This window comes from Corvus kubaryi, unplaced genomic scaffold (genome assembly GCF_017639235.1).
Source record: "Corvus kubaryi isolate FWS band 111438036 unplaced genomic scaffold, C.kubaryi_AGA036_p1.0 split1-65, whole genome shotgun sequence".
In the NCBI taxonomy this organism is placed as follows: Eukaryota; Metazoa; Chordata; class Aves; order Passeriformes; family Corvidae; genus Corvus; species Corvus kubaryi.
In genome coordinates, this window is record NW_024582080.1 from 789,856 (window position 1) to 817,507 (window position 27,652).

Here is a 27,652-nt window from a genome sequence, read left to right on the forward strand (position 1 = left end):
CAAAACACCCACTTTAAATGTCACCAGGTCTGAAAGCTAAACAATCTCTTTCTGCTCGTGCAGCCACAGGGCTGACAAGTTTGTGCAGCCAGCACAGGTGACAAGGCTTTGCCCAGGGACACGCATTGAATGGCGCTCTCTCACACCCTGCCATTGCTGGTGCTGGCAGCACTGCACTGCTGGGGCCAGCTGGGTTGTAGCACCCTGTTTGTCTTGCCACCTTTTTAACCACAGCATCAATTAGCGTTTGTGGGAACCAAAAGAGATGTGTTGGACTCACTGCATCTTGCTGTTGGGGCTCTATGGGTAGATGTTTCTACACAAAGAATATCCTCTTGCTGAATGTAGCTTATCTAACTGATGGAAAACAGCAGTTAGTTTTGTACATTCCTGTCGGATAAAAGTCCACGTGCCAATCAGGTTATGGGATATGTTGTTGTCAGTAAATGCACAACATCTTGTACTTTGTCTCCTGCTTTTTTCTACTCTGCTCCCAGCCTTTGTGGTGTGGCTGCCCTGTCTGTTCTTACTGCTTGTTCTGGCTCTGTTTGTGATTCTCTGCGGAGCAGACTTAAATCTGGGTTTGCTTTCTCTGTTAACTTTCTGATGGTTTGATTGACTTATGTGGAGGCTGACTGATTGTTGAGGCTGGCAGGTAGAAGAGGAGTGGAAATGACACAGAAGTAGGCAGATCCCTTCTGTGTGTAGCAAATGGCTGTGTCCCCCATACCTTATTTAATGGAATCACACTCAGAATAGCGCGAGCAGAATTGGAGCAAGGGTGAGAGAGGACCTGGAGCTGTTGGTCTCAAGTGCTAACTCAAGAATAATAACTTTTGCTTGTCTTTCTAGACCTCTCATTCCCTTTTATCAACCCCTTTTCATCCTTCATTAAAAACAATACTTTTCCAGTCATTAATCGCTAAAATGTGAAATGAATGAGGCAGGGTTCACTCCCAGTCAAGATATCTCAGCAATGACTGCTCTGGGAAAGGAATTTGGATTCTTCAGAGCAAAGTGAAGTGGTGGTGAGAATAATAAAAAAGGAAGAGGCCAAGTGCCCAGAAGAATGAGAAATGGAAAAGGTCACGTGCCTGCATTTCCAGCAAGGGCAGCACTGAGAGACACAAGCGAGAAGTGTGTGCACTCCTAAATGGAGGGAAAAGTGAAACCAGCCCAAGAGCTGAAGTAATTAAAAATGATGGAGAAATAACTATGTGGTTACTAATCAGTAACTGATGTTTTTTCTGCTGTGGATGAAACAGCTCCAGTATTGCCAAAATCACAATTTAAAAATTGCAGTGTGAAAAATTGTAAATCTCATCACTCTCATCTTGTCACTCTGAATTTTTATTTGATGCACTCAAAAAAAAAAGTGTTCTTTTTTTGGAAATAAGTCTAAATAAGGAATATCTTAATGCTAGTTTTAATTCTAGTAAATCTAGTCTAGTTTTAATAGGCCATTTCTTATTGCCTTAGCCAGGTGATCCTTCATGCTTTACATGCATGCTGTGCTCCTCTTCATAGCTACAGATATGTCATCTGTGCCAGTGCATTTTAATACTAAAAATGTGCATTTGGAGGATCAAACAGACCATAAATCATCAGACAGTGCATTGTGCACAGAGCAATGTGCTGACAGATTTTACTGCTGTCTTTTGGGGAGATCATTTGAGGAAAATGCTGCATGTCTGGTTTTGCCCACTTCATCCTGAGTCTTATGGACGCTGCTTCCCCCACCTCCCACTCTCAAGAAGGCACATATTTGCTATTCAAATGTTCCTCTGTTGTTTCAGGAGTTCTGATGCTGCAACATTGAGAGGCAACATTGTACTCAAGGATGAGTCTCCTGTTTAAAGAATATAAAACAAACAGAAGCCATCAACACTCTGCTTTCAAAGTTATTTAGAAATATGGATATTTTCCAGTGCAGTTTTGCTGTCTCAGCATAATTCTACACTCTGTGTGACTCGCAAGCAGGCTGAGATTTTGTTTCTGCAAGACCACTGTTTATTACTAATGTCAGCAGATGGGCCAGTGTGGTTTCAGCCAGAACCTTCTCCATTCCATTTACATTCCCTCTGCATCACCTCCTACCTCGAGCTCTCAGTCTCAGATGTATTCCGAAGGACTTGGTTAAAGGACTGATAGTTAGCCTCAAATCAAAATAGGGTTTGCTTTGGGCCATGAGGGCAGAGACTTAATGTATCCAGAGTCAGTCTAACTCTTTCCAGCGGTGGCTCTGGAACATGATACTGCAGAGACTAAATAGCCCCCAGTGCAGTTAAGTGACTGTGGTTTATGTATTATCAAATATAAAATATTGGGTAGATGTTGTAGCAGAAATGGATTGACAGTAGGTACAGCAGTAACTTTCAGTCACCAATGGGTTGAGGTTTCCTTTAGCTGTTTTTTGGTGGGTGTTGTTGGTTGGTTGGTTTGGTTTTGAGGTTTTTTGGGGTTTGGGAGGATTTTTTGTTTGTATTGTGTTGTGTTTTTTGAAATGTGTCCTTTCATGTGTTTTCTTGTGTTAATTTCTTTTCGGAAATTACTTCAATAGGATGTAGTGAGGGACTCTAGAATACAACTAATACAACTGTCTCAAATCTGTAGTTAACCTATATCTAATAGACTGCTGTTGAAACAGGAAAAAAAAGTGTTTTAAGTATTTAATAGCTCAAAGTTAAATGGTTAAAATTTATCTTGCCAAGTATGAGTGTTCTTAAGTACTTCAAAGCTTTAATCTTCTGTTGAGGTTCACATTTTGGAGGTTGGTTTTAGAGAAGGAACAAAATTCCTTCAGAGTGGTGGTCTATTCTTAGTGTAATGAAGGATTCCTGTAATTTTTCTAGGGGTCACCTCTGTTTGATCTTATCAAGCAGTCAAAAGAGCGAGAAGGTCAAGCTGATCAGCCTGAACCCACTTCTACTCTCAATATGCCTCTCCAGCATAACCACACTGCTGCAGACCTGTAAGTGAATGCCTGAGGTCTAGGAAAATGTGAAGTTGATATTACCCTTAATATTCAAATCCACCTGTATTCTGTTTTCCTACTTGTTAGGCTTGGCACTTAAGATTTGTTAAACCACTGTATTTGCAGATATTTATTATACATAAAACATTTAAATCAAATGCTGAAATATATTTTCCCCAGCCCTATCAAACTTGTAATTGTAAACTGTTACGTTGCTTGCCTAGGAATAAATAAGTCCCTGCATCAAATGTTGGGGATAACAGGTCACAATAGCAATTCCTTTCTTCTAATGGGGAAGAAGGAAGAGTTCCTGCAAATATTATTCATCTAGAATTGTTCCTTTATCCTGCGATGTTAAGTGCTTAATATGTGTTGAACCTCCAGCTATCTTTCTCCTGTGAAATCTCCTAAGAAGAAAGCATCTGGACCTCCTCTAAGTGCTGCTTCCACTCCAGATGTTCAGCCTGCTGTGATCCCCCAAACACAGAAACCACAGAAATCTACCTCCCTCTCTCTGTTCTACAAGAAAGGTTTGTTCCTTCTGCATGTGCTGACATTGCAAAGTTCTCTCTTGCTTTTATCCTTTTTGGGTTTTGGCACTCAGCATTTCTGAAAAGTTCATTGTAGGATCTGTAATGAACACCATGCAAACCTCTGGGAGAAAGGGCAAAATGGTGCCAACAGGTGGTTACTGTGTGCACTCTGCCCACTGTGCGTTTGAATTAAAAACTTACCTATCCTGGCTGTAAGAATGTCCATATGGGCTCAGAGAGCTCTGCCTTAGCGTCCTTTTCCCGGCAGTGACCATAAAGAGATGTCTTGCGAAGCTGAACAACTGGGCAGGCATGGATGGTGCTTCCCCTAAATGCTTTCCCAAGCTTTGACTTTGTCCAGCTGGGGTGGGTTTTGAACTTTTTGTGGCTGTGTCTGCTTAGTAACTCTCAGCAGATTCATGTTTCAGGTGCTTGTTCAGACTCTTTGAATTGGCATAGACACACGTGTGCAGCATTGTTTGGTGTGGCCTTCCATGTGTCCACCCTCTCATGTGAAAACCTTTTCCATTTATTTTGAACTTGGCTTCTACTACCTTCCCTTGATGTGTGGTAGTTTTTTTTTGTTGGAGATGGTGAACAGTCCAATGCTGTCCCTCCTCAATTGCACTCCCTTCATTTTGTATACTCCTGTTACAACAATTTCAGTTTATTTTTCTTTGTTTCTGAAGTGTATCTACTGGCCTATCGTCGACTCCACACCCTGTTCCTTCACCTTCTCTCCGAACATCCTGACCTGGAACCCTTAATCTGGACCCTCTTCCAGCACACCCTGCAAAATGAGTATGAGCTAATGAGAGATAGGCACCTGGACCAGGTAACATGAACAAAAAAGTTTAAAAAGGCGCTCCTGAACAAAATGTTCCTTGTATGTTCTTCAGCCATTAGAAATTGTACTCTGAGTTTCTATTAATCTATTGATCGCTGAAAGGAGGACTTAATTTAGACTGAAATCTGTCATCTCAGTTTTTTAAGCACTGGCAATTATTTAATACGGCACCTTCAAATACCATTTTCAGCTATCTTCAAAATAATGATGAGAGACCACAATTTCTAATAATTTACATTAAAATATAGTGATTTTCTTGGGAAAACAACATGTGTGGCTGATAAATATTTCATTATTCTACCCTAAAACTGCAGCATGTGGTATTGAGAAGATACTATCAGCTCCAGTTAGTTGTTTGTCACATAGAAATGGAGGTAGCAGTAGCTGACTTATGTTCTGGAAGTTCTTATGAAGTTGAGTTGGCTGCTAGTTTATAGAGCACAATCCGTAATAGAAAGCTTATTTCTTAACTTGAAATGAAGAAGCTGAATTAATTTTCTGCATTTTCAGTTGTCTTGTCTTGTTTCTTTAATAGATCATGATGTGTTCCATGTATGGCATATGCAAAGTGAAGAATGTAGATCTTCGATTTAAAATAATAGTTTCAGCATACAAGGAGCTTTGCAACACAAATCAAGAGGTATGGAAGTTCTTAAATGTTACTCCTCCATAAAAATCTTACAAACTAATTATTTTCCTCTGAAATCAAAATAAAACAAACTACACTTGGACATACAAAAGAAAACTTCTGCTGCACTGCATCTCCATTTTATGGAGGAGAAAACTGACTAATACTAAGTATCTCTTTTAAACATCTTGCATAAATAGTTTGGTAACTCTCCTCAGAAAACAAATTTCTTTCCATCTTTTGAAAGATACTAAAAAAAGGTTTATGATTCTATTTGGAGTCTAGATAAAAATTTTCTGTCTAGAGCTAATAGGACTTTCAAAACCAACCCAAGTTCCTTTATGACTTGTCTAACTTCCATGGAGCATTAAGGGAAGAGAAGCAGATGACTTTCTAGTGAAGCTTTCAATAGAAACATGGTTTGATACCTAGTAGAGATGTATGGCTATATATCAAACAGCTGTGTATGTGTTAAAGTTGCAGGCTTAATTCTAACATGAAGAAGTTCCTTTCTTCACAGGAGTTTTAATGTACTGAAATTTTTGCACAGCACAGTAATGAAATCAATAGAAAAACCCTCACCGGTTAATGGAACTGTAGCATCCTTTCAGTAGCAGAATTTCTCACAGTGTATTTGTGGATCTTGGCTAAACTCCAGCTATTGTCTCCAAGCCTAGAGAACTATTTTATCCCCGTCAGGTCAGTAATGAGTTTTTTAGCCTTCCAAGGCACGCACAGTAGTCTAGACTTTTTGACACGTGTGTGTGAAAGCAAATTGTTCTTAAATTTGGAAAATGTTAGAACTGTGTTCCCACCAAGGGGCTGTGCCAGTTAATGAAGTAGGTGCTTGTACTGGTGCTCATACATGTTTGGAAAAGTCCCCAACAGTTCAGAGAAGTTACAATGGCTTGCATACAACCCATGTGCTATCCTAGCTCTTAATCTAACACAGACTTTGAGTGACTTTATGAGTCTGTCAAATGTAAAATTATCGTTCCGGGGTTTTTTTGTTTTTTTAAATCTGTGTATGATTTTCTCACCCGATGCAGACTTTCAAACGTGTTCTTATCCGGGAAGAACAGTATGACTCCATCATAGTCTTTTACAACTTAGTGTTTATGCAGAAGCTGAAAACAAACATTTTGCAGTATGCTTCCAGCAGGGTAAGCCATTAGCTCTGTTCCTTATTCAACAGACTAGAAATATACAGGCAATAAATCCTTATGATAATTTTATTATTTTTATAGCCTCCCACTCTGTCACCTATCCCACATATTCCTCGCAGTCCTTACCAGTTTTCCAACTCTCCTCGGCGTGTTCCTGCTGGCAATAACATCTACATCTCACCTCTGAAGAGCCCATACAAATTCTCTGATGGGTTTCAGTCACCCACAAAGATGACTCCAAGGTCTAGGTACGTTGTTGACAAGTACTTCTTTGACTAAATTTAAGGTATTTGAGGGATTTTAGTGGAAGAAAATTGGAAAACCTGCACAATCTAGTTTGTCAGCAGTCTGTGGCTATCATGCAATTTCTGGTTAATAGTTTTTGTCCTGCATTTGGAATCTTTATTCATCATTCAATTCTTTTCTGTTGTGCTCATGGAGTTTTTTTGTTGGTTGTTTTTTTTCTTTTTTTTTTTTTACCTCCCACTTAAGAGGAGTTTCCTCACCTGGTTGCTTAAATGTTGTTGGCTTCGACCCTGCATCACTCCCAAAAAACACAGATGAGCTTTGTCAGCATGTTTAAAGGGAAAATACTTTTTTGCAACAAAATGTTCATTTAGCTGGCTGAACAGAACATTTTAAACTGTTGGTTTTAGTTCTTAGCAGATGAGGATGACAGCAAATGTACCAGTTTCCAGTGGCTTTTCAGGCTAGGATCAAGTGAGTCCCACTGTGCACAGAAGTTTAAATGTTATTGTGTATTTTAGGTTGATTAGCAAACACCTAAAGGTAAAGACAAGAGGATGATAGTCTGGGTACCCAGCACTGAAGGGTCTTCCTGCTCCTACGGGACAGACTATGGGGGCCTCTGATTCTTTCAAGCTACAATTTCATTTCTGTCTGTGTGATTCAGTTCATTTGGTGATTCAGCATTCACTGGCTCAAAGAGAAATGTCTCAACACAGTAAAGCACAGTATGGATTTGCACTGTTAATGCAGAGAGGGAGAGAGGAAGAGACCTTGTTAATGCGTTGTGCTAACCTGTGCAAATTAGTGGATGCTTCTGTTATTGTAAAATGTAGCTTCAACTTTTCTTCTTCATTTGGCAGAATTTTGGTGTCAATTGGAGAATCATTTGGGGTGAGTTTTAACGTTTTCAATGTCTGGTCTTAAATGCATATAACTTTTGGAGGAATGGGATAGCCTGCTCACATCTCTAGAGCTGGCCAGTGAGTGTGTCTGCTTTAATATAGTAATTATAGGGAAGTTCTGTTAACTCCTTTCAAATATCCAGACTTAATTTTTAAAATGTGTTGCGTTTTATTGTAGTTGCTTTGGCACAAGATAAGAGTTCTTAAAACTCCAGTGTTTTAGAACTTCTAATTTTTTGTGGATCATCTAGAAGTTGGAGTGGTTTCAGGATTTATTGGCAATTCTTTCCCTATTTTCTTGTCACTTCAGACTTCTGAAAAGTTTCAAAAAATAAACCAGATGTTGTGCAACAGTGAGTGCCAGCTGAAGCGCAGTGCAGAAGTAGGTGCTGCTGCCCCGAAGCCACTGAAGAGGCTGCGCTTTGATATAGAGGGGCAAGATGAGGCAGATGGAAGGTGAGAGATTGTCCTGGTCTTTTCAGAGATCTTGCATATATTTGATTCCCAGGGTCTTCATCCTAACTTCTTCCTGATATCCTATCTTGCGTTAATTCATGAGGTTTAGCAGCTGTATCAAAGAGAGATGGAAGCATGAAGCCCCTCAGCTACATGCTTCGATGTCAGAAGTCACTCCCCTTGATTTAAAGTTTAGGTTACGAGGGTAAAAAGTTGTTCTTATTAACTTAACCTTATGCTTTCTGTCTGCAGCAAACACCTACCCCAGGAGTCCAAGTTCCAACAAAAGCTTGCAGAAATGAGTGAGTATTACTTTTCTCATAATCTGCACAGCACTGAGTGCCTTGGGCCCGCCCAGATGAAAACACTGCTCAACACCAATGTGATTTGGGTAGCTTGCTTAGCTTTTGTACATGCTGCATTTAATCTTGAAAATGCAGATTACAAAATGGAAATTTATGTCCACAGGAAAACCATATATAGTGGTTTTGTTGCTTTGCTGTCTTTTATATTGAAACGTCTGAGACTGCTTTTTTCTTCTACTGTGGGTCAGCATTTCTTTCAGATCTTATGGGATCACTTTTCTGTTTCAAAATGAAACTCAAATCTAGCTCATGAAAAGCAAAACGGCCCCAACCCCCACATCTGAGTTGTATTTTCCACTCATGTAAAGGAGCACACTTGGCCTGGCCAGGCATTCTTACTCTATGGCAGAATCTGAGCTCTGCAGCTGAGCAGATTTGCCCATTAAAAACTCTTACCTTGCTCATCAAAATAGGTATGAGTGTGGATCCAGGCACCTCTCCTTTATTTTAAGATAGGGAAAATGTTTCAGTGTTTACTTATGGCAGAGGTTAAGAAGGAGAGTTCTGTCTCATGTCCAGTGGTGTTAGTGTGTGCCACTGGGGGGAAAAGGCATTCCTGGGGCAGGCTGTCTCAGGGATGTGGGCAGTGCTCAGCCCACAGCATCTGCCTGGCTACAAGGCGAGATTGCCGGTGTGACACAAACGATCTGCCCTCCTTGAGGATGGAAACAGACACAGTGAGGGGACAGGGACAATGAGAACTGGAGTGAACAGGTGGAATGAATTTCGTAAGATCTGTAAGATGGAGCAAGAACGGCTGAAACAATCCAAAATTAGGTGTTTATCCTATAATGAGCGATTTGGTTCGTTTACAATAGAATGTACTTCTATTCCTTGTGTCATTACAAATTTTCCCAATAATCAGTCTGAAGTAATTATGAAGAAAATACCTCATTCTTTTTGTTTGTTGGGTTTTTTTGTAGCATCTACTCGAACAAGAATGCAAAAGCAGAAGCTCAATGATGGAAATGATACCTCAGCCAGTGAAGAAAAGTGAGATTCTTCCTCAGGACAAGGGGCTGCACCGCTGGCCCTCTTAAGATTGTTTTTGTTTTACAGCCTTCATTAATAGAGTTGCTTTTTTAGTTGCTTTTAATTCCAAACTGCTAGTTGAAAGCATTTGTACTTTTTAAATTGTTAAATGTTTTCCATGATACTTTGTCTTATGATGTAGCATACATACAATGTAAGCCACTGAATTTAATTTATATTTTTTTTGAGGATTTTTAAAGTCTTGGAAAGTGTCTGAATTTCCTGTTGCAGCATTACTGATTTAAGCCAGTTCAGTCTTGTTGGATTGATTTTTTTATGTCTGAAGATTAAATGTTAGCTAGAATGATTTGAAATGCACTAATTTTGTTTCTTAGATTTGATTTTTAGATTTTCATCACTTGAAAATTTTGAAAATGGTGGGCCATTTACTGCAAAGATTTCTGTCTCTGGTCATAATTAGCACATCAAATTCCCATGAAATCAAACTGCAGAGCAGCTGGGGGCCTTGCAGAGTCGGGGCCTCACCTCAGGAGTACAACCTGAATTCAAAGTGAACTCATTTCGCAGCCTTACTACTGAAACCAACACTTGGCATTTTGTAGTTTTGCTTCCCCAGCTCTCACCCCACTGTCACTTCAGAGGGGCAGGTACACTGTCCCTCAGTTTGAATTTCATGGAATGTGAATCCCACAGAGATTCACCCCAGAATCCTACAGAGAATCTTCCCAGAAGCTGAAGTTTCTTCCCATATGCAGAGTAATTGATGTGCCCTTTCCTATCGTGGGAAATCTCAAGTATTTTAAAAAAAGCAAAACCAAACAAAACAACAAACCCAAACCATACCTGGTACACACAAGATTTCAAAATTCTAATGATGTAGAATTTTCTTGATTTCTTTGAATTTCCACCTAACTGTAGCCAAACCAAACAGCTTGAGAAACAGCTGGAAGCTGAGTGTCTCCAGCTGGGTTCCAGGTAAGGGTAGCCTGCTCTCTAAAAGCACAGGGCATCTCCCATTGGCCTTACTGCAGCATCTGCAAATACCTGAACGTGGTAAACCCACGTTGGGAAAATCAATCTGCCTTACTTCACTGAAAAGGCAGTTAATTGAGCAACTTGTGAATTTTGCAACTAGCAAAAAAACCCAAACAAAACCATCCAATATTTTTTTCATCTTTTGTGTTTGTAAGTTATTGATTCAGATACTGGAACTTTCCTTGCCACAACAAAGTTTTGTAAAATACCCAATTAACAAAAGCACATGTTTTATTTACAATGGATTAAAACATAAGCAAATAAATTGTCTTGCTTTAAAATTACCCATTTTTATTAAATTTAACTTTTGCAGCTACTTAAATTAGGAACGGGTACAGTAGAAAAGCATGGTGTTCATGACACAAATGTTTTAAACCAACATCTTCCAGGTAGCTTATTTACAGATTGCTTAGCTGATCCTAGAATACTTATAGTAGGAAGTTTTTTAAAGATCCATTCTTGTGTTAATTCAAAGCTAACCCTAGAGCTACTAAAAATTACATGAGCAGCAAACTGATTGTAAATTAATTTTAAAATACTATTGAGGGTTTTTTTAGACTCAGTATGGCTTCAATTTTCCTACTGAAAAATGTACAGAAGTTTCCAGACTTCCATAAGTACCTTATGTTTATTTTCTCACTTTTTGCAGTTTTACAGACAGGATATATGTTAACATTGGGGTACACTGACTGTAAGCTCTGTTACAGCAGTCAAGACTCTTCCTTTGGCTAGAGGGATGATACAGTCCAGTATCTAAACAGCTTCATTATTTCTTTACTGTGACAATGTATTTTTTTTTTTTTGTTCCAACAGACTGAAGGCTTTACATAAAATGTACAATATTATTTTATACAACTAATCAGTTTCTCTCCTTTCAAGATAAATAAAATAGCTTTTAAAGGATTTATAGTCAGTAATTTTCTTATATTCATATGGTACCTATGCAAATAAATGTGTATTGAAACTAATGGCTTTTTATTAGATATGGAAATCTTACTGTGTTTTACAGCACTCTTCTTAGAGTGAGACCTTGCTGTACTAAAAATGGCCTGGAAAATTGAAACTGTTCCAGGAAAAAAGAAAATTAGGAATCACAGCAGAAGTTGCACACAAAATATGATGGCCATTTTAGGTGCTTAACAACAAGCAGCCGTTCCTGTAGAAAGCCTAAGCCCTGGGCGTAAGATGAGGTCAGGTAAATTGCATCCTGGAAAGGCCTATTCTATCCACTCGTGCTTAAGGGACTTTAATCTATTGGTTTGGCTGTGTAGCCATCTGAAGGTGGATGAGCTGACTCCCAGCCTCTTAATTTGATGTTTTATACCTTAAGATCTTCCTGCTGTCCACTGTTTCCAAATGCTGTTTGTTCTTATATGTCATAGGAATTTATTTCTTCCTCACTGCCTTTGCCTTCTTTGCAAGTGAAGAATTTTGTGCTTAGGTAGTGCTTGTGCAGAGGGGCTGCACCAAACAGCAGGTGCCTCACAGGTACTGGGACAGCTGCAGGGAACGTGTAAATGCACAATTTCAGGTACAGGAGTGGCTGCAGGAAGACACCTGTATCAAATGTGAAGCAGCTGGAGAAGATTATGGCTGTGTGATACCAGTGCACAGTACAAGCTGAAATATTTTAAAATGTAACAAGCTGGTCATAATGTGCATTTGCTTAAGAAATGATGATTGGTGTTCTGAGGACCATTTTATTAATAGCAATGTATTAAGTCACTAATAAGGCATAAGGGCATTGATACACTTGAGCAAATTCTCCAGCTTACAAATGTGTTATCTGGTGACAGTGATTTCCTGAAGAACACAAATAACCTTTAAGGTACCTCTGTGAAATATTAATCTGGTTTACTTTTCTCCCACACACAGTTAACTCAGTCTAGAAGCATCAAATTTTCTTCATTTTTACTGAAAAGAAAGGAAAAAATCCCACTCGTACTGTTTTAAATATTATGACATTTTTATTAATGGTCTATTAAACCGGGTAAGTTTGTAAAGAAACAAAAAATCATTTATGTTCAGGCTGTAAACTTTCTACATCATTGGGTGGTAGCCAATGAATCCTGCCTCTATGGGGCAAATAAATGCTTTGTTTTACAAGGAAAGCCCAGGGACATTGTTCAGATCATATAAAAACAGCAGTTTACATAGTTACCAAGCATTGTAACAAAACTCTACAGGTGTGTACTAGATGACAATGCAGTGCTGGCTTTTAGCTTCAGTAACTTAGGAGAACCTTTAAATGACCCTACCCATCTAATTTCTTTGTCTCTCCAGACTCCTTTCTGGAAAGTGGAACATTGCTCTTTATTTAAACCCCAGACACAGTTTATGCTTGACCATATTTTCACTTTTTAATAAATACCTTTTGTCTGTGGTATCCTAAAACAGAACAATACTTTATTAAGTATTTAACCTGCAAGATCCACAAACAAGGTGGTTGCAGACTATCTCACAACAGTAAAATGCATCCCTAATTTCTTCTGAAATGTCCCATGGTTGGGTTTCAAGCACATATTTACATCCATGCACCCACATTTAACCACCTAAGCCAGTTAGGACTTTTTTTTTTGAACATTGACCTGAAAATGCATGCAACGAAAATTAAAAAACTAAATAAATAAATGTTTCTATGAATGTAACACTATTACATCCAGGTCAGCTGACACAGAATAGAAGCCAATGCTGACACACTGGATCTTTAGACTCACCCTCACTCAGTCCAGAGATGCCTTTTCTCAAAATTACAGGCTTTGTCAATTATTCTGAAAGTGCAAGTAGGCTTTAATGTGTATGGTTAGTTGGAAGTCATGAGCAGCAAGGAAATAAATTGGAAAAAAAATGGCACTTGGTTATATTAAGCCAAAAATGCCTTGTTCCAAGCAGCATGCCATCTCAGCTGCAGTAACTGTTCAACTACTTTACGAACTTGAGGCAATACTGGAGAGTGGTGTCCCTCTCCAGTGCTATCATTCCATGCAGTAGTGCCTCCAGGAAGCCAGATAAGGTTTCTTATCAGAGGTTGAGTCAAAAACCCCTCATCATTTCACATTTATAGTTTTTTGTTTGATTCTTTTGAGTAAAACAGAAATGTGTGGAGAGACCTTTTGTACCACATGCTGTAGGAAAGCTGGAGTGACCACTGACAAGCCAGTACCAGGGGTGTAGGTGCCCAGCTGGTTCCATTTCCCAGTGAGACTGGATGTGTGCCAGTGTGATGCCATCAGAGCGTGACAGGGGCTGGTGCCAGCTGCTGCCCCAAGGCTGGGATGTGGTTGTACACCCTCATTCCATGGACTGCTACTCTTAAGGAAATGCTGGCAGGTGAATCTGGCATCCCAGGCTTAACCAGCGATATGCAGCCTTGGCTGACATAGAATTCCTCGTGTCCATGCTTTGGTATGACCAGGGCTGGGCTAGAGCACACAGGGTTTATGCTAAAGCTGTGCCCTACCAGGACCCTGTTTTACTGTCTGCAGTAACCTCTATCTGGGTGCTGGTGTCAAGTGCTTCTCAACACAAACTTACCAAAACTCATCTCCTCCCCCAGGAACGTTGTGGTTTTGATGAATCTGCATTATGTACTGGAAAGGTTTTGACCACTTCTGTTTGAATACAAAATACTGACACAGCTGCTAAGAACAGCCTTAATGCTGCTGGAGGAAGTCGTACTCATCACTGAGGGGGTGGCAGAATGTGCTTGTTAGCAGTAGATGATCCAGTATATTTCTAGTGAGAGTCTGAGGCAAATGTCTCAAACACAAGTAAATGTTTACCACAGCATTTTCCAAAATATTTGCTCATCACCCTCCTCCTAAGTAAATTCTGCTGCCTGTGTGCTTCACCTTTCCACTCACACCCACAGGGTCTGGGGTGAATGGGGAGGGCACTACTCACTACTGCTTTTCTGCTCCTTTTCCTCCTACTCTTCCTCAAAGAACAGGATTGTTTGAGAAATGAGCCTCCAATATAGTAAGGAACAGCTATTTCTACCTTAGACATGAGGATGTGATAATTTAAGGGAATTAAGTTCTTAGCGACCACATTTGAGGATTAGAAAAAGTCATTGAAGGATGCTGTGGCACAGCAGGGACCTGCAGAAAGGTTGCATGACTACTTATATAATTAGTGTACTGAGCCTGGCATCCAGCTTTTTGTCTTTCCCATAAAATACTGCAAAAGGCACTTGAAGTCACTTCACGCAGTCAGAGCTTTAAGAGAAATTCTCAGGGTGAATTCATAGTTACCTGTTAGAAAATTCAAGTAAATGCTCCATGAGCTCCTCCCCACCTTCTGTAATGGGGCAGACCCCCCTCCGTGCAGCACTGGATGGGGTTTTCACCTTACCTCGCTGCAGCCAGTTAGAAATGAAGCATCTCCTCTACCTTAGCCACCGATGATCAGTGCTGGGAGAGAGGCGTATCCAGAGGGCACCTCCTCTCTCCTGAACAGCCCTGAAAGGAAAGTGGTATGGGCACCTCGCAGCTCTGACCACAGGAGAATCTGAAACGCTGTATTTGGACAAGGTGCCTTTATCACCATCTGGAATATAGTGTCAGTTCACTCTTATGAATTCAATTAATTTGAAGTTACCACTTCAAAATCACCCTTTTCTCCATTTTTCTGAAGTTGATCTGTCTGAGAGATAGTAAGACAGGAATAAATAAGCCTCAAGCAGAACTTCCTTTTTTTGAAATCTTGTTTGGGTTTGTAACTAGGTGGTTTTCTTAGTAGCAAAACTCACAGCATGACAATTCACATCCAGACAAACTTGGTGAGTGCTTCCATTGGGGTGCCAGGGACCATGCCTGGTATAATGGAAAGGGAGATTCTTTTCATTCTGGCTAAAATATGAGACAGGTGCTGGGAACTCAGAAGTGTAATACCCTGCTGAAGCTCCTCATAAATAAACTCCAAACAACCACCAAGTGAGACATATCCTCCTACAAATCAAAAAGCCTCTCACCCTAAAGAACTTATGTTGTTTTACCACATGTCCAGAAAAACAAGTTTGTATCTTCACTGAATTATAACCAGACAAAAAGAAGCCCACTATGGCATATTAACTGAGTTTTGAGACAAAAGGACACCATGGAAGTTTTAGCAGCAAACAGGTCACTGTCCCATAAAATCCAAACACAGACTGTTTAAAAAAAATTTAAAAATTAGACAGACTAGATAATGACAAGCTTAGTTTGCTTGAGAGGGAAAGGGTAGTTATTACATTAGATTTTTGTGTTAAATTCTGGCTGTTGGCAATCAACAGTCACCACACACCTACACTGTAGCCGTCCTTACAAAGCCAACATGTTAGTGGGCTTCCACACACTCCCTAAGCTGATGGACACCAAGACTTTCCTTCCAAAGCATTGCACATTCTGACCATGGAGAAGTTCTCCAAAGGAGAAGTATTTCCAGGAAGGAAGAGGACACGCTCTTCAGCTTGGTAGTAGTCAGACCTCAATTTCGGAATGCTCCCACTCTGCTGGCTTTGCTAATGAAGTTTTTCAGGAGGTCATGGTCCATTTCTGCAAAGCCTTGAGTTTGTGTAACAACAGTCAAATGGTTTATGCAAAATCTGAAGCAAAATTCTTCCAAGTCCTAGGAACAAATTGGAGTAATTTGTAACATGAATGATTGATAAATCCATTAACATTATTATTTTGTTTCAAATCTGTCATTTACTTAGCAGAGAATATACCAGATTGTTCACCCTTTTCTGATCCTTTTGATGAGATCCCAAATGACAGGATGAAATTTGTTCATACAAACTACTCAATAAAGCCAACTTGAAAAAACAGGAGTAGCCACCTAAATCAACTCTAGAACTCCATCACATTTACTAGAACTTATTACACATTCATTAGAAAAGTTATTAGTGGGTGAAACCATCAACTTGCCCCACACAGAACTACTAGAGCATCAATAACTCCTTTCTTTTCCTCCCTGCACTGCATTCAGTAGTGGTCCTGTGAAAAATAGCAGATATCCTAGTCATGCTGGAAATAAAAACAAAATATGATGCAAAATGCGATGATGCTTGCTGAACACAAACAGCATGTTAGGATACACGTGTCTTTCATGGCAAACCTAGGAATTGTATCCCTCTGTCTAATGGGATTCCCGGATAGCACAAAAGGTTCTGTCTTGTTCTGGTCTCACTGTAAGAGTACACTCAGCTATTCAGCACAGGATGGGTACAAGCCATACAACCACAACTGCACACCGCAGATTTTTCCCACCCAAACTCCTCACAACAGTGGCAATCCTTCTGTCCATACACTGGGTCAGTCTCCTTTAGTTGGGTCCTCTGCAACAACTTGCTCTGAAGGAAAATTCATTACCTTCTGCAGCCAGAGCCAGAGCCAGCAGCAAGGAAGTCAGAATTGATCCATAAACTATAAACTCTTCAAGGGTTACAGCAAAAAGAGTAACCCATGCCAATTTAATTCTATGTTAACTACACAAACATTGTAGCCTGGGATTAATAGTAGAAAGATACTCAGAAGACTACCTGTGCATTTCCTTTTGAAACCTTTTCCTTAGATTCCATGTTTCAAGATCTAATTAAAGCTTTAAATGAAGCACAAAATATCCTTAAAGAAGATATATGCTATAGGAAGTATCTCTCATCAACTACTGGGAAAGTAGAAACGGAATGAGAATAGCAGAAGCAAAAACCCAGAGGAAATAAAAAACATAAACAATCAAAGACAGTGACAGCTTAAGTTCCAGCAGACTTCTGAAATGGTACTGTCAGAACCTGAGCTGCTTTACAGTCAATGTGTGAACTTTTATGCTAACTAAAATGAACAGCACTTGCCTTTTCTGGTGCTGGTATGAAGAGGACCGACCATAGATTACAGAGAATCCTGGTCACTCATTTTGCAGTTTCAAGAAATACTGTCTTTTTTATTCTGTTTTATAGAAGATGGTTAGTCTAAAATTTGCTACAGAGTATATGAGAAATATGCTTTAAAGTAACTTGTAGCTGCAACTCTTTGTATTTTCTGAAGATAGGAAAAAATATTTTCAAGCATTTTAAATCCTAACAATGCATACAGTAGTCAAGTCAGTCTTAATTTGTAATGTGAATGGCATATCACACACCACTATAATCTTTCACTTGCAGTCTTCACATTTATTGACAAAAAAATTGAATTCTATCTTTTCAAACTTCCAAAATATGAGGCCTCTTTCATAATCCTTCTTTCGACAGTTTTCTACTGAAGTCCTGACACACTGCACGTGGTTCTCAAAACAGGAGTTACTATATTAATACAGTACACTGGAAGATCCTTAGCCAGAGGCTATCCCCATGTCTTTGATAAAGAAATCTTTGCTGCATTCCCCCAAAGCCATTCTACTCCATCCCTTTCTGAGCTGTGGGTGTAGGGAGGAGGGCAACAATGCACTCCCGAGTTTGGCACATGCTGCAGCCAGGGCAGGTGAACCAATTCATCATCTGACAATTGTGTTAAACTGTAACATGTTTTGAAAGAGTAAAATACTGAATCACAGAAGGAAGATAACACATATTTAGTTATCCAGCCAATCCCTTTTACTATGTCTCAGTCATTATGAACTCTGGTACTTTGTCCAGACTAGGTTTACTACTTCACAACACACATAAACATATCTTTAACTACTCTTTAACTACTTCACCAGATGCAGATCAACTAAAAATACTTCTGCTTTGAAGAGTTCAAAAATGCTGAAAAGCTTGTATGAGGAGAAACTACAGAATAAAATTTTAATGAAAAATCTGCTGTTAAGAGAACCAAATCATTGGGTCATGCCTTCCTGTAGAGTCTTCCCTGCTATGCTGGGCTTGTACCAGCACAGCACACTGAAAGCACAGCTCGTCTTTGCCCCAGCTGTTCATGCCCTCTGTTTCTGACACCTGGGTTACAAATGCCTTGTAACTGGCAGCTGGTGATCTTACTATCTACTAATCCCTTGTTATCCCCTTTCAATGGACAGAACTCACCGACTTCCAGCCTCCCCTTTGCAACTCCTACACAAAATTATCTCCTATAGTTTGCTGTCTCCATACAGCACTGACTTTTGCAACATTTTTAACTCAGTGTTTGTTTCAGTCTCTTCCTTCTACTTGCCTCCCACACCTGAAAGGTATTTATAACAATGTCCCCTATGACTAAAATACATAAGCAGACTTTTTGAATAATAAAACCCACCACATAGTTACTTCCACAATCATCACAGCACTCAGAAGATGAGAAAAGGAAAATATCTTTGAAAGTATTTGTTTACCCAAAAAGCACTGCTAACAGGCTGAGTGCTAGTGACACATTCCACAATCAAGGGTGGACCACAGGATATGGGGATGACAGGATATGGGGAGAATATTAACAATAGGTGATTTGTTGTATGTCAGCACAATTCATTGAAAACAATACTGCAAAATGGATTTTTTTATATAAGCACAAGTGTAAATATGCAAGGACTTTATACGTAAATTTTCCCACTGCCTGTAAAAGTCAGTACCAGAGTGACTGTACCAGACACTGGCAGACAAAATGAGTGGGTGAGGAACTCAGGGACTGAAAGACAGGGCAAAATCCAAAGGCAGAGATGTAAATGGCAGTGAGAAATTTGCATGCCACACAACAAAGCAGGAAGCAGATTAAGAACCCTGACTCACAGGTGCAAGCCAAAAGACCAGGAAGAAAACACTAGTAACTGGGGGTTTTTCAATTTTTATTTTACAGCTTAAAAAGGGGAAAACAAATATCTGGAAAGCCAGAAAGGGAAATTACAGTAATCATGCCTTACCAGTTAAATACAGTCATGTTTACATTAGGCAGCTTAATTTCTCAGAAAACAACTGCTTACCTGAAGAGAAGTTCTTACCTGAGCTTCGTACTTGACAGCAGCAGAAAGAAGAGCAATGGCATTCTCTTCACAAATGCCTTGTTTGATCGTTTGCTGGCAAAGCTTTTTCAGTCTGTTTTCTCTATACAGTGTTGCCAAATCTAGCAGCCCTGTGAAAATTCATACAGCTTTAACTATTGTGGTGCAAAATATACAAGTGTCTCTTCAAATTAATCAACTACCCTTTTGTTTTAGGCTGAATTAATCAAAGACTTGCTCTGTTTTTTTCCCTAGCTGCTGTGTGCATTTTTTAAGGTCCCCTACAGATGTATCAAAAAAGGAACCATTGTATTACTATGCAAGTGTTCTGTTCTCTTGTTCCCATTCTGGACATCAATTACATCCTCTTAAATTCATGCAGGGAAGAGCTCCCTTTTCGTTCAGGAACAAAAATCGCTATAGCTACTCAAACAAGAAAAGTTTCAGGATGGCATTAGTGCCTTTCTAAATAAAAGCAAGCTCTTTATAAGAGCAACAACGAGCTCTTTTTGAAAACTTTGCATCTTTGATCTCACTGCATGCCCACCACTCATTCTCCTTGGGCATGTTTCCTGCTACTGCATCCTTTCTTCCTGACACCTGCCAACCTCAAGATTTAAGAGCTAATGAAACTAAAATTAACAAGCCCTGCTTTCCTTACCCGGTAATGACACAGACTGAACTTTTCAAAAACAATAATCTAGAGTAATTTACATTTATGACAAATACCTATTGCATCTTCAGGAGGGAGCCTAATGTTGTCTGTATACAGATATTCCAGGAAGGCTCGGTAAACAGGATAAGAAAATTCACTCATTTCTATAATTTCATCATCATTATTGAGTATGGAGCGAAAATGTTCACACCTACAAAACATGAACAAAGATTGTACACTGTAAAGAGTTAAGCTTGAAAGATGAGCTGCAGCAAGGAGTTGGTAAAAAAATAAATCAGTCCTAACAGACTAAATACACAAGCAGAACCTCTAGTTACATGATTTCTTGCTTTGAACATCTTAATTTCTTTAAGCCTTATAAGGCTTATAAGCCTGATACATATAATTCAGAATTTTATTTGTTGTTAATATTTTATGGCAGGATCCATTTCTACTTACAATATCTATAAGGATTATCCATCTGGTTTTGATGCCATTTTCTTAATTACATTGTACATTAGCAATTTTATTCCCTGTCTCGTAGCAGATAAAGTTTACAATTAACTTAGATAATTCTGACATTTGACCCTGATTTCTCCAACACTACCTAATGAAGAGGGAAATCATTAATAGTTTTAGATATCATTTATTCCAGTGTCAGAGTCCATACACAATTTAGCATTAATCATTATATTCAAGGATAAATTATTGAAAGCGAAGACACTCTCACTCAGATCTTTCATCACCTTTTTCTTACAAGTCTGAATACTTCTGTAACAGATACAAACAAGGACAAAGCACTGCCTTTGACAGCTGTAATCTGCAACTTGCTGTTCACAGTAATTTACAATGTAGTGTAACATACTGTTCCCTAAAAAGCATCCTAACATTTGCACTGTTTTCAAAATTTTTGTTGATATAAATGAACATCACCACCTCTGATAACTTTTCCTATAAAAACCAAAATTTAATTGTACCTTTTTGTACTACACTAATTTATAACTCCCCCACATCTAAATTTTCTCTTCTTTTACTCAAACTTTTCTATAAAAAGTAGGATGGTTTCCTTTTAATGTCTCTGAGACAAGACTACAACCTAAAGACAGTATCACTTAAATCCAAATGAAAAACAATTAACTAATCACTTAAGTTCTTCACATTTTACTGGTTATTGAAATAATTTTTTTTATCTTAGTATTTTGGGGCTTTTAGTAAAATAATGGAAACCCTTGTCAAATTCATAAAAAAATAAAAAGTCATTATCTAGCTTCTGCATATCTGTTACCACATTCTGGCATTGGGAGAAGCCAAAAAAACCTCATTGTTTTGCTTCCCAGAGCCTCATGTTAAGTAGTGGTGACCATGCTATCCATCCAGCGTGGATCAGACCTTGGGAATGGTCTGTGCCCCAATGGCACCACACAAAAGTCAGAGAGAAGGTGGTACACACTGATCCCTGAAAAAGTAATAAGTAAATGAAAATAAAAATTGGTTAGCACACATCCTCCAGCCTGAAAAGCATCTTGGAGTGACTCATCCTTTGGAGTCTCTCTCCCTGTTACCATCAGGGACAGCCCAGCCCAGTTCTGGCTGGCTGAATGCAGAGCTGATGAGTCCCACCCACACACTGGGATGTATCTGTTCCTGCAGGCAGCGCTGCCTTTGGGCTGCTCTCACTGAGCCGGGCGTTCCCGGACATTTCGCCACCACCGCCAGCCAATAACCACCAACAAGGGGATCCAGTTCAAGAACAGGAATAGGACAAGATGGAAAGCAGTCCTCATAAGCAGTAAAGAAAGGACTGGATAATGAAAAGGAACTTGTACCAGCACTGCTTTCACGACAGTGCTCTGGAAGAGGCCGAATGCTGCAAAATACCATTTTAAATACCCTGATCCAGTTGCATCATGACACTCAAACAAAACATTAATTTTACAGACTGTGCCTGATGCTTTATTATTCCTTCATAGTATTTTGGTAACACCATATATTTAAATCTATTTTAGAATTAGACATATTTCCTTCAGAGAATGCCACATAATCTGAGAAAGAGAGCAAGAAAAAAGAAGTAACAGAAAGCTACATACAGTCTGATTATCAGGAAAAAGAACCTCAGGAACATTTTGGGCATACACAAGATTTGATTTTGGTTTGGTGGTATCTGATAGAGAACACATGGCATTCCAAATGAAGAGGGTGGACTATAGGCATGAGTGTAATGTACAAGCAATGAAGCCAGTAAAGGGAAGACAAAAGTAATACAGGTAATCGATGCAGTAAGAGGAGAGCAGAAAAAACTCCAACAAAAAAAGAACAGGCAAGACTTAACAGGGAATTTCAATTTTACACAGTAATATACAAGAAATCACTACTAGGACTCAGGAGCAAAAGTAGGAAGATGAGAGTGGTGATAAACTGAGTGAGATAGCCAAGCATTTTGAGAAAAAAATAGCAAAGAGAAAAAAATACTGTAACAATGAGGAGGACGAAGCAGAAGCAGTTGGCAAGGCAGAAGAGATCTAAAGCAGTGTCTCTAAAATATCCCAGTAGAAACCACATCAGCAGTAACAAATTAATCTCTCTGCATGTTAATAATAATGAGATCATTCTGTAGAACTGCTTATGTCAAATCTCACTGTAAAGTGGTTTTAACTTGCAAAAAGTTGTAAAAACAGAAAGAGAAGCCAGCTTAAAAGTCAAACTCACTGATAAGAAGGTTTAAAACAAGTAGAACAAGAAATCTGTCATAAAAGGAGAAAAAAGATAATCTGGAGAGCACCTACAGAAGTTGCTGAAACAACTGAAGGGTCCTGTGGAAGGAAAGAAAGCCAAGAATAAACAGAACCCCCTCAAATCATTCTGGTGGAGGAAGCCAAACATATAAAGAAGGAAAAAAACTGATTCTAACTACTGGGAAGACAGCAGAAGTAAGTGAGCCTTTTCCTCAGCAGCAATAACCAAGGTTATTGGAAATCATGGTCAAGGCCATTTAGGCAGCACAAAGGAGGATAGATGTCAGATGGAGGGAAGTGATGGAAAGACAGGTAGTAGAGCAACATGTTTGATAATTACAAGGAGTGACAGAGAGTAACAGCAAAGAACAGCAGATGAATCCCTGACTCAGGGAAAAGGGAATTTGTAAGAATAAGTCAAGAATTTTCTTCAGTGATGACTCAGCACAGTGGACTACACTACACAGTTTAGTTTATACAATTTATACGGTTTGTTCCTTACCTAATTTTGAGAAGAACTTTATGAACATGAATGTATTTTCCATCCACTAGGAACTTCAGGTCTGCAGTTTCAGGGTTGTCAAATTCCTTCTTTAGTGACTGGGCTACTGTCAGATGGTCATCAGGCTCTAGAATAAATAGGGGACTTACTATAAAGTAGTAAGCAATACAAGTATCTCCCACTACAACATTCTGGGTATCTGTCAGCAATTAACACTCCTAATAAATACATCTCCTTAAGGCTAGTAAAACCCCCCAGCAGCCTGTGCATTCTGTGTGAGCCAGAAAAGCAAAGAAAGGACAGCTTTCTTCAGTTCTTTTTAGTTTCCTGCTCCAAGAAAATATCTCTATTAAAAAACCTGTAAATTCCACTCCTCTAACTCATCTATATCAGGCCAGAAAAAAAAAAAAGGTCTCAGAAGTTTACTGCTGCATCTGATAGAAAATAGTGTCAACCATTAATGAGTAAATTATCTCAAATTAAAACTGTTAGTTACTATAAGAGCCTCAAAAGATCAATTAAAAATCATAATAAAATTTTCTGAAATGCTCTCATGAGGAGACATTATATTACAGCAAAAATAAATCTATTACAGAAACAACTTGCTGGTTGCAGTGAAACTGCCCAGTGCAATATCCCTAAAAGGAAATACCAACACTTACAAGTCTATTCTAAAAGGATAGCTTTCCCTAGACTTAATGGTGTTAGAAGCATAGTGTGTCAATGTCTGCATATTCCTGTTTGTGTCATATATCTGTATATCCCACTGTGTACATAACATTTGCATTATAAAGTTACCAGACAGCTTTGAGAAGTCATTCATCATTTGCATACAAAATTTTACCTCCTGAACTGATCCAAATCTTCATCACACTCAGAGAACCATCTTCTTTAATACTACTAAAAAAATCAACAACCCCTTCCACCCCCAAATCTCATTCTTAACCATCACAACATTTTGTCTTCTTACCATATAAATACTCATTATAGGTTTATACAGATCTTGTGGGTCACTAATTAGTTGTTCTCTACAGAAAATTACATAAATGCTAGGTCCTGTAACCTAGCAAGCTAGAAATTATAATAGTATTCAGCTGGAAATGGAAAGACCTTCTCCACAAGCTCTAGAAAAAGCTTAACCCACACACACACTTTGATACTGTTACACTTTGTTTAGCACAATCATTTTGCATTTCATTTAGAGAATGTCAGATATACCCAATTTGGGTTGGTACAGGTAAAATGGATGGGGGAGAAAAATCCAATATAGTGGTAAGAAAAATGAAATATTTCTGAAACAATGATACTGTAAAATACTTTGTTTGTTTTTATTTTGTACAATATGTGGTTTATTTATTCAGACCTCTGCTATCCAAACAAGTAAGCATTTTAGCAACTAATGCAAAGCTGAAACTCTTCTTCAAAGTTAACTGGCAATCCAGATGTCCAAGATACATCTCCAGATGACTTCTACAGCCATGAGAGGAAAACTGAATATAGTGGGGTTCAGCTTAGAGGGAAACCACATGCGTTTATTTCACTGTTACAGCAGTGAAGGGGGAACCAGAGGAAGGGAATGAAGAGGCAGTTCACACTGACAAGGCACAAAGCCAAGAAAACTCCTTAGCAGCCTGTGCTAAGAATTGTATTAGAAATGTCCGAACTGCCACAAACATGGAGAGAATGGGAATGCCTGGGTGTGGAAGCACCAGAATAAAACAGAGAGGGCTGTAAGCATGGCAGATGTCCATGGCACCGAGGTCAGCAGATGTAAGATCCCAGGACACAGCTGTCTGAGGATTCTCACCACGCATACATCAGGTAACAAACAATAGTGAGTCAGTCCTGACAACTAGCCAAGGTGGGACAGGATGAAGAGGACAGTCACACTCAGCTCCTGGAGTGTGCAAAAAGGCACATCTGAAACCAGCACAGTCATCTAACTAAAAACAACCCAGGAGACATGATAAGGGCCTGATAGCCAGCATCCTATACCCTGTGTCATCACAAGGAACCCTGCTCTGAGCCCCTGAATAGTGCTGGGATGCTGAACAGACCACTTGGCACATATCAGAATGTGGCTTTTAAAGTGCATCTGAAACTTGTTTTGTTTAAAAAGAAAAGTAACTTTTTCCTCCTGTAAGGCTTCACCTTATGCTTTGGTACAGCATTGCTGCAGCAGTGGTATTTCCAAAGGGACCAAGAAGTCATGGTCAAAAAAAACCCAAAAAGCCCCACAAACCCCCCGAGAACAACAACAAACAAACAAACAAAAACCACAACAAACCAAACCAACAAAAACAACAACAAAAATACCCCAACAAACCAAACAAAAAAACCCAGCAACACCCCAGCAACTTTATTAGAAACCATTATGGGATTAAATTGTAGCTGAAGAATGAGCTCTCTGGTAGCCAATGCTGCATACTTAACTCTTTCTAGTCAAGGCCAGCAAGACAGATCTTAATGCTAACCAAATATCTGAGATCCAGCAACTTGTCTCTTCAGAAGACCAGGTCATGGTCACTTGTGATGAGATTGAGTGCTTGTGGCCAATTCAGAACACGGGAATTTGGGTCCCTCAATTCTTAGCAGTCTACTTAAGAGCATCAAAGAAAGCTTCAGAGTTCCTAAGGTTCTGCATGGCTTCCTCAAATCTCCAAATTAAAACTCAGCTTTTCCACCCAGAGCCACTGGACAGTCACATACAGAGGTTATACAAAAAAAGCCCCATCCCAAACCTAAGGCATTTCCCCATAGAAATAACCGACATCAATAAAATGGACAATTACTTAGCACTGCCATCAGGCTTTAGCAATTTTTTACAATTCCATATTACACTTACATATATGTAACATGTCACTAGGACTACACTTCCCCGTGTAAATTTTTGAGAGAAACTAAGTTTAGGCTTCAAACACACACAACTGTTTTATGAAGTAATGATTCTACTTAGAAGATGTCAGAAAAAGAAGTATTTCAGCTCACCTACGGAGAGCAGGCGCCACATGACGGCGGGGGTGGCGAAGCAGGCGAACACATCGTCAGTGCAGGCAAAGTGGGTGAGGTGGGGGAAGGTCACGGACTGGCCCCGGCACTGGCCCCACATGTACACCTGGCCACTCTGTGTCTTGGCAGCCGACGTGTGCGCAGAGTGGCAGGCTGCGATCTCTATAACTCTGAATTCACAAGCAAACAAAAGAATAAAAGCAGGTCACTCCCATTAAGAGCAAAATGCAGTGAATAATCTCACGGCCTCCTGTCTTCTGCTGGTGCAAGACATGCTTGTAAGCACACATGTAAGTAAGGATGCTTTCTGGTCATACATAGCAAAATTAAAAAGGGCTGGCAATGTTTCTTCAAAAAGAATGCACTCAAACTTTCTCTGTGGAAAAGCATCTTGGGAGCAAGCAGCCACGGTGGCAGTAGAGCCCTGTATCTGCTGCAGCACACTGCTGACCCCTCAGCCATCTCAAGCAAAGCTATGATGAGTTTCAAGTCTCTGAGTGTCCTTGGTGGTGCTGGACAGTGAGGTGAGTGGCTGCATTGAGCTGTAGAGAACAAATACTTGGAGAAGACGAAGAAGGAAATGAGGAGGCATTAAAAAAAAATTGCCTTTTGGCTTATAATTGAAAATTAATGAAAGCCTTTTTACTTATTGGTAACAGTTATAAACCAAAAAGTTAAACATACTTCATCTTCATCTTACTCATATAATTATTATTACTTACATGTAAAGGACTTTCATTTTTAAAATTAAATATTAGAACCAAACAGCACTTAAAGTTGCTTCTAAGTGTCTTTTAGCTAGGCTATGTCTCTAATTCTAAGGTTGATTTAGGACTTCAAAACTCCCACTGTGTACAGCATTACACAATCCACTGTTTTGCAGTCTGAACTACTGCTTGTTTACTTGTTTTCCAGCTGCCTGGGGATAATGGCAGGGTAACAACTTGTTTAAAGCTGTATGCACAAATCTTGCAGGCTTTATTGAGGCAAGATTTTCACTGGCACCAAGAATTCATATTCTGACCAACAAAAGGGAAAGGCAGCATGCAACATTAAAACTTGTATTAAAATCATTATTGTAACATTTTAACTGAGGCCTAAGTGTCTGGAAAAAACAAAATCAATGTTTTAAGCAAAACCACAAATAGACACAAAGAAATAGCAATGTTCAAGATCAGGCCATGTCTCATCACCAGAGCAGCGATGCCACTTCCTCACAATGACGTGCTCAGACAGAGGGTTAAGAGGGACATCTCACTTTCCTTCTTATTCACAACAGGAGGCCAAAATCAAGACCTCTGATCATATACATACATGGCTTTACAATAGCAATAGAAATAACTGCCCCACTAACCCCTCGAGGACCCAGAGGAAAATATTAAACTTGCAAAAATCTAAGCTTAATTTTTAGGCAACAATGCTAAGAAAGAACTCCTCCCTTTCTCTCTCTCCTGGGTTATGAGCCAGATTTAATAGCAGAAAAAACACAAATTGCTGATGTCCACCCTTCACTACTTCTGAGTATGCTTCTCGTCAAAAGTAGCACATTAAAATACAATTTATATTCACAGACAATAAAGCTTTTATTGTTGACTTCAAACAAACAATGAAACTACACCACTGAAGGGAAACTGCAATTAAGGCCTGTAAAGTACAGTGTGAGCCGAAGCAGAAAATAGCACATTCAGGCTCAGAATATCCAGTTTCTTTTTCACAGGGATGGTTA

At 39.3% G+C, this 27,652-nt stretch overlaps 2 protein-coding genes across 3 annotated transcripts in view; one reads left to right on the plus strand and one right to left on the minus strand.

Annotated features, from left to right (window-relative positions):
- The window catches only part of RB1 (RB transcriptional corepressor 1), a 70,917-nt gene extending 59,866 nt beyond the window's left edge, over positions 1–11,051 (plus strand). The window contains exons 17-26 of the mRNA XM_042014313.1: positions 2,853–2,971; positions 3,359–3,504; positions 4,197–4,342; positions 4,890–4,994; positions 6,032–6,145; positions 6,230–6,396; positions 7,258–7,288; positions 7,610–7,755; positions 8,008–8,057; positions 9,044–11,051. Coding sequence (XP_041870247.1) covers positions 2,853–2,971; positions 3,359–3,504; positions 4,197–4,342; positions 4,890–4,994; positions 6,032–6,145; positions 6,230–6,396; positions 7,258–7,288; positions 7,610–7,755; positions 8,008–8,057; positions 9,044–9,117 — 1,098 coding nt within the window. The 3' untranslated portion in view covers positions 9,118–11,051. The remainder of the gene's footprint in view (positions 1–2,852; positions 2,972–3,358; positions 3,505–4,196; positions 4,343–4,889; positions 4,995–6,031; positions 6,146–6,229; positions 6,397–7,257; positions 7,289–7,609; positions 7,756–8,007; positions 8,058–9,043) is intronic.
- Positions 11,052–12,090: 1,039 nt separating this feature from the next.
- RCBTB2 (RCC1 and BTB domain containing protein 2) overlaps positions 12,091–27,652 on the minus strand; it is a 32,408-nt gene continuing 16,846 nt past the window's right edge. For both annotated transcript variants that reach the window (XM_042014315.1, XM_042014314.1), the window contains 5 exons: positions 25,906–26,096; positions 22,918–23,044; positions 19,758–19,894; positions 19,029–19,159; positions 12,091–15,755 (listed from right to left, as the gene is read on the minus strand). In XM_042014315.1, the coding sequence (XP_041870249.1) occupies positions 15,615–15,755; positions 19,029–19,159; positions 19,758–19,894; positions 22,918–23,044; positions 25,906–26,096 (727 nt within the window). In that variant the 3' untranslated portion in view covers positions 12,091–15,614. The remainder of the gene's footprint in view (positions 15,756–19,028; positions 19,160–19,757; positions 19,895–22,917; positions 23,045–25,905; positions 26,097–27,652) is intronic.